General features: G+C 31.1%; 1 protein-coding gene across 1 annotated transcript; it reads left to right on the top strand.

Moving 5' to 3' along the window:
• On the top strand, nucleotides 665-2,848 carry LOC109230451. The gene is made up of 5 exons (XM_019395951.1): nucleotides 665-873; nucleotides 1,638-1,762; nucleotides 1,910-1,981; nucleotides 2,112-2,286; nucleotides 2,477-2,848. Exons 1-5 carry the CDS (start codon nucleotides 861-863, stop codon nucleotides 2,536-2,538), a joined length of 447 nt encoding a protein of 148 aa, XP_019251496.1. The 5' UTR covers nucleotides 665-860; the 3' UTR covers nucleotides 2,539-2,848.

Genomic DNA, 6,272 nt, shown 5'->3' with positions numbered 1-6,272 from the left:
TTCTGTAACTGTGCAAAATTAATCAATCAAATTAAAGAAGACCCAAATTTTTATTGATATATTAAAGGAATCATTATCCAAAAAATATACAATAATACATAGTGTGTAATATAACTAGTATATATTTATACCAGTATATAGTATTTGTTAATAATATTTTCTTCTCTTTTTTTTCCAGTTCAATATTTGTATACTATATATATATATATATATATATATATATATATATATATATAATATATATATATATATAACAGTAATACATAGTGTGTATACTAGCATATATTATACTAGTATACTATATTTGTTAATAATAACATGAGACTTTTTTATATATTAACGTGGTTATGAAATATTGTTATAATTGTCATCAATAATTAACAAAATGGAGAATGTTTAGGGGCTAATTATGGGATATGTTATTCCCCTTTAATAGAAAATCTGGCGTACTTTTAGGTTTATTTTTATACATTTGTTGTAGAATATGTTATTCTATTATTAGTTGTAGATTATGAAATATTTTATAAATTCCTAAGTAATTATGAAAATTTCCCTAATTTTAATTTTTATCGCGAGTGTTGGGCCATTAACTCAGTCCAGCATAAAGTCCTTAAAATTCTCAGTTTCAGCTATACGACCTAGAAGCTAGAACGACATCAAACTCCCCAACGAGTAGGACGTAACCGAAGCCTGCATCAAGCTCAAACCGGCGTCCCTTTCTGTTCTCCTAAACCCTGTTCTGGTTTGTCTAGGTCTTTCCGTTTGTGATTTGAGAATTGAAAGCTCTAGCCTTTTCACATGATCAAGGGTTGAAAATTATTCAATATTGCTCCCGAACAAGTGTCTTGACAATCAACAGCATGAGAAAACCAAGTAAGCCTTCTAATTGATCTATCGTTTATTATTCTTAAAGTTTATGACTTTATGTAATCGCTGCAAAATCTTGCATCGACGTGGCCAGATGTGATGTGATGTGATGTTTGTGTTATTATATTCTTAAAAGTTTATGACTTTACGCATCCGTATTAAAAAGTGCCCATCATATTTGACATATACAGTTGAAGCGTTACTCGTATGAGTGAATTCGGGCTCCTATTGAGATCCATAGAAAACAAATACTGTACGATTTTAGGTTAAGCAAAAGGTAAATGCTGCTTTATCTTCTAAAGTTATTGAGTCATATATAGGCCTAGGATTTTACCAAAAATTTTACATCCCAATAACAGAAGTATACCTTTTCTTGGTCACCTTAAGATCAGGAAAGAACGAAAATAGTGTTCAAAGCCTTTGAAATATTGGTTGGTCTATCAACTTAATTGGAAAGACTTTGAGTTGAGAGAGGTTGAAGTGTTGGTTGGTTTGTCAATTTGGAATATCATAGATATGTTGCATCTCCAATTTAGATAAATGGTGAATTGGTGATAGTAAGCTTTCGGCTGTGGTCTATCCAACAAAATAACAAGTCCAGAGTAGGCTTGATTGCCAACTTGGAGGCCAAAAGTCTATGGGCAGGCCTAACCAGCATGCAGAAATTGGCAGTTAACATCATATATATATATTTTGAGCTGTTAAGTATTCTCGCACATTCTGTTTCACAACAATTCCTGTTTGCACTCAAGTTTTCGTCATCATGTCAGTACTCGATCGTCTTATTGACGCTGGGATTGGTACTATATCAAGGTGTATAACTTCTAGCCTGAGAAGAAAAGATGGCATCTTGCACCACCCCGAGTTCAATCAAGCCATCGCCGAATATGGTCGGGTAAATGAATATATATTTTACTTATGGTGGAACTCGAGAAGCAAATTTCTAAAAGGAAAGAGAACTTTAAAAAGTTCTAAAATAATTTCAAATTTAGCGAAACAAACCAACTGCTAACACTTGCTATCTCTTTTTAATGGAATTCAGACATTCACCCGTAAGCGTGTTAACGAGGACGATGCAATGCTGATAGGTGTCGATGTTCTTGTCCGTTATACGGTATTCAGAATTAATTTATCCTTGATATTAATTTACTTTCAAAGTCTAGCAAACAACGACATTTACTGGATGCATGCTTATTTTCAGAGGGACTATGATTACTTATTTATTACTTTTTTTGTTTGTTTAGTTCATACGTTCTGGAGGTGTCGGTTTCATCTATTTTATGAAAAGTTATTTCGACTGGCTGAAAGAATGTAAGTTGGAGATAGAGCGAAGCAGGGTAAGATCCTTCCAAGAAGCCGAACAAGAATTGGAGCAAATCATGCAACAATATCAAATTTCCAAGCCAAGTATCAAGGGAGGTAAAGCAGGAATTGTACCCTTTGTGTATCTAACCGATGAAAAAAACAGTCGAGGACACCTATTATTATTGACCTGTTAGTGTAGATCATGATGTTAATTCTATCTTGTTGAGTTAATCATCCTTTAAAGGAAAAAAAAAAAAAAAAAAAAGAGGTTAGTTTGATCTCTTACATCTTATAATTGTCGCAGGCAATGAGCCAAAAGCTGCAGATGGAGCTCAGGCCAAGGCAACGAAAAATGAAAAACTATGACCGGGAGCAGTTAAGTTAAGGCTTGAATAAGAATTCCCAAATTCTAAGGCTTATCACCAGTATCATTGTTGTTAGTGTTGTCTCAAGTCGAGATTGCCGTGTGGTCGACTCCAAGAGCTGAGGAAACGTTGAGCAACATCAACAGTCATAGTAGAGAATATGTAAACATAGTTTTCATATTATATTATTTCCACTAGTAAACTTGTCGCGAAAAATTTCATTATATTTATAAAATGAACCTTCTCTAATATTCAAATAATAAATTTGTTATATACACTTAATTGTTTACCTTCTCATTATAATAGTTTTGTTGTTTGGCACGAATGCAACAGAAATAAAAGAGATAAATTTTCTGATCTTTGTCTAATTTTAATGATCATAGCTCTATATACCTTTCATTTATTTAATTCTTACTCGTTGTTCGAAAATTATTCCTGGTTCTTCCTTTTCTTCCTTTTTATCCCTTCATTCTAACTCCTCCTTATCTATTACTCTGAAGCCACATTTCTAAACTACTCTTATATAAGGAAAATCACGTTCACCCTGACATTGACTAAGTTTATTCATACAATGCATCTAAGGAGATACATCCTGACAGTAAGTGCAAATCTTAATCTGCTAATAAATGTGATTAACATTCCACTTATCCGAAAAAAAAAAATCATAACGACGGAAGAGGTGCGATATGTGCTGGCTTTTTAAAATAAGATGAGTGGAAAAAAAGAGAGGAAAAGCTAGAAAGAGAAAAAAGATAAATAGATTCCAGTACTTTGGATTATGTCACAACATTATATTTAATGGAATGAAAATAAAAATAAAAAAGTTGACGTACATAAGTAAAATAAAGGTATAGGCATTAATCCCTATATTTAGTTTTTTTTTTTCGACCAAGGAAGTGAAATTTTACAATAGAAATGCGCATGTAGTAGAACTAACATGCTAATAAGCATAAATATCCTAGATGACTAAAAAGTAAGGAAAGACATGGAGAAAAGGGGGAATAAGCACATAACACTTATTTGCTAATCACGACCCTCACTCTGAGAGCATTAAAATCCCAAAAGAATTACCCAAAAGCAAATATAAAGAAAATTAAGAAAAATAATCACAATTACTTGTCGATTAACAAAGCAAAAGGAAATATAAATTCAAACTATAAAAATAGTCATACTCTGAATCAACAAAACAATGAATTTAAATATGTCAAAATTATTTTAGTCTTTACCAATTGAACATGTTGACTATCAGTACATGGATGTGAAAGAAAAATAAAGAAAATTAAAAATCACAACAAGTTAGTCCAATAAGCACAAAGTAACGAATGAACAATACCTTCTGATTAACAACAGCAAAAAGAAAAATAGGAATACCACCTCCTCTTGTCCTTTGAACACAAATTTAAAACAACTGAAATGTTGTTATTGGAGGATACATACCATTTATCTGGAATAAGCAAAATTGACATTTAAATAAGTAACAAAAAATATATTATATATTTGTAAAATCAAGACCTTTTTTATTAGCACATAATCGAAACTGCTTTGCAATTTTTTTATCACCTTGTTGTCAAGAAGCTTACCGTAAAAAAAATCTAACTATAAGATCTCTTAAAACAAAATCCACAATTTAGAGATTTATCAGATTTTTTATCTTGACAACCAAGCAAAGAGGGAAAGCACAAATCGTCCCTTTCATAGTGCGGCCTTCTGCAGTAAAATAGACTTAAAGAAGAGGAAAAAGCGTTACTTTTTTTTTTCCCAATGGAAAATCCGTAACTCACTAAGTTAAAGAACAAAAGAAGAGGAAAAGGCGTACTGAAGAACAAAAGAAGAGGAAAAGGCGCAAGTGTAATTAAGACTATTTATTGGACGTGACTTTTCGGTTTTTTTTTATTAGCACATAAAAAGAATATATACGAAAAATTGGCAAAAAAAGGAGAAAAAAGATAAGGAGGTTTCCTTGTTCAAGAGATTGCCACATCACCTTGCCTAAGTCCCTCAATTATATATATATATATATAGATTTTTGCTTTTTCTATTTATTTCTTTGAGTATGTCCTTTATCTTTTAGTTTTACTTGCTATAAATTTTTATTTGAGAGAAATAGAAAAAAATTGTCTAACTTTATGATATATAACTTTCAACAGTTCATTCTAAGAAACAAAATAGCACCATATTAGTAATTCTCTCTTGTTGATAACTACGTAACTAGTTTAATTCTAACCTCATATATGCTAATATGATGCGGGGAATCAGTCCTGCAACTTTGCATGTGATTTGTTGGTGCAAATTGATTGACATTTTATTTTCTTCCTGAACTAACATCATTTAACTTGTAACAACTTATATGAATGTGTTTGCAACATCTGTAATAGGTTCATTTAATTTAATTGTAATTTTTCAGATAGGTGTGCCAAGAAAATTTCCGTGTGCTAATTATATTAATTAGCACAGGAATGAGGACTAAGAATATGAAGTATACACACCTGAACATGATAATCAGTGATGGGTGTATTGGAAGTGGTTTAGTGTCACGATTCAAATCCCATCATAAGGCCGTGATGACACCTAGTCTCTAAAACTAGGTAAGCCGATCACTTATCAACATTAAATCAATAAATTATGATAGAATAAATCAGAGTTTAATATAAATACGGAAATAAAGCTAATACAAGCCAAAATGGCAATACTCAATATAACTCTCCAGAACTAGGTAGTACAAAGTCACGAGCTCTAACTGAATACATAGAAATATCTCAAATATAATATTGTTCGGATATAAAAATGACACTATAAATATAAAAAAGAAAGGACTCCATATTAATAACGTTTATCTTCTTATCCAGCACTCACCTAGCTATAGAAATATATGAAACGAACTTAATACGTGAGCTTTGGCTCTGATCATAAACTCCACAGTCAATGATAGGTTTCGAGTGCGACTGTGCGAGAATGATTTATTTGAACTAGAAGATATAAGGAAAATATATAACTCTCTCTCTCTCTCTCCCCTACTCTCTCTGTCTCTCTATCTCTTATTCATGTTGCACAATTGGTGTTCAAATTGAAATTGTCAACCAATAAATTTTGAAGGTGTTTGACTCTCCACCATCGATAACCATCAAAAAGCTTTGAAGTTTTAAATTCGAATTGAGTTTTCAAAAACCATTATTTGTTTGGATTGGGTGTTGTTGCAAACAATTGGGAGTATTGTTGGATGTTTATATCTCAATTTTGAGGGTGTTTGGTGAGGATTAGACTTGATTTTGGTTGAATTTCAGATTGAAACTCGAAGAAGAAGAAGAAGAATACATGATATACAATATACTAATGATTATATATATATATATATAATCGGTAAAAATAATGTATAAAAGTTGTGGATAAGTTATAGATTAGTTTGTAAACAAGTGTATACTGTATAATTAGTTGTATGAAATTTATTTTTAACGTATAAAAATTGTAAATAGATTATAAATAAGTTGTATATTATATAATTAATTATATAAAATATAGTATAATTTTTTTTCTCTACAACATTTGCTCTATAGTTGTGCTAATACTTTGAAGAGGTTTTACTAAAGAAAATAAGGTGGGTCACCACTCACCATTGACAACCTCAACAAAAATTGTTCCTTGGGAAAAACAAAATATATTCTTATTTCAAGCTACATATGAAAATGGGAGGTAATAATTTTGTTGGGAGAGAATATGATGGTTCCTTGTATTTTCTTT

This window comes from Nicotiana attenuata, chromosome 7, assembly GCF_001879085.1.
Source record: "Nicotiana attenuata strain UT chromosome 7, NIATTr2, whole genome shotgun sequence".
Lineage (NCBI taxonomy): Eukaryota > Viridiplantae > Streptophyta > Magnoliopsida > Solanales > Solanaceae > Nicotiana > Nicotiana attenuata.
This window is presented reverse-complemented; position numbering and strand designations above follow the sequence as displayed.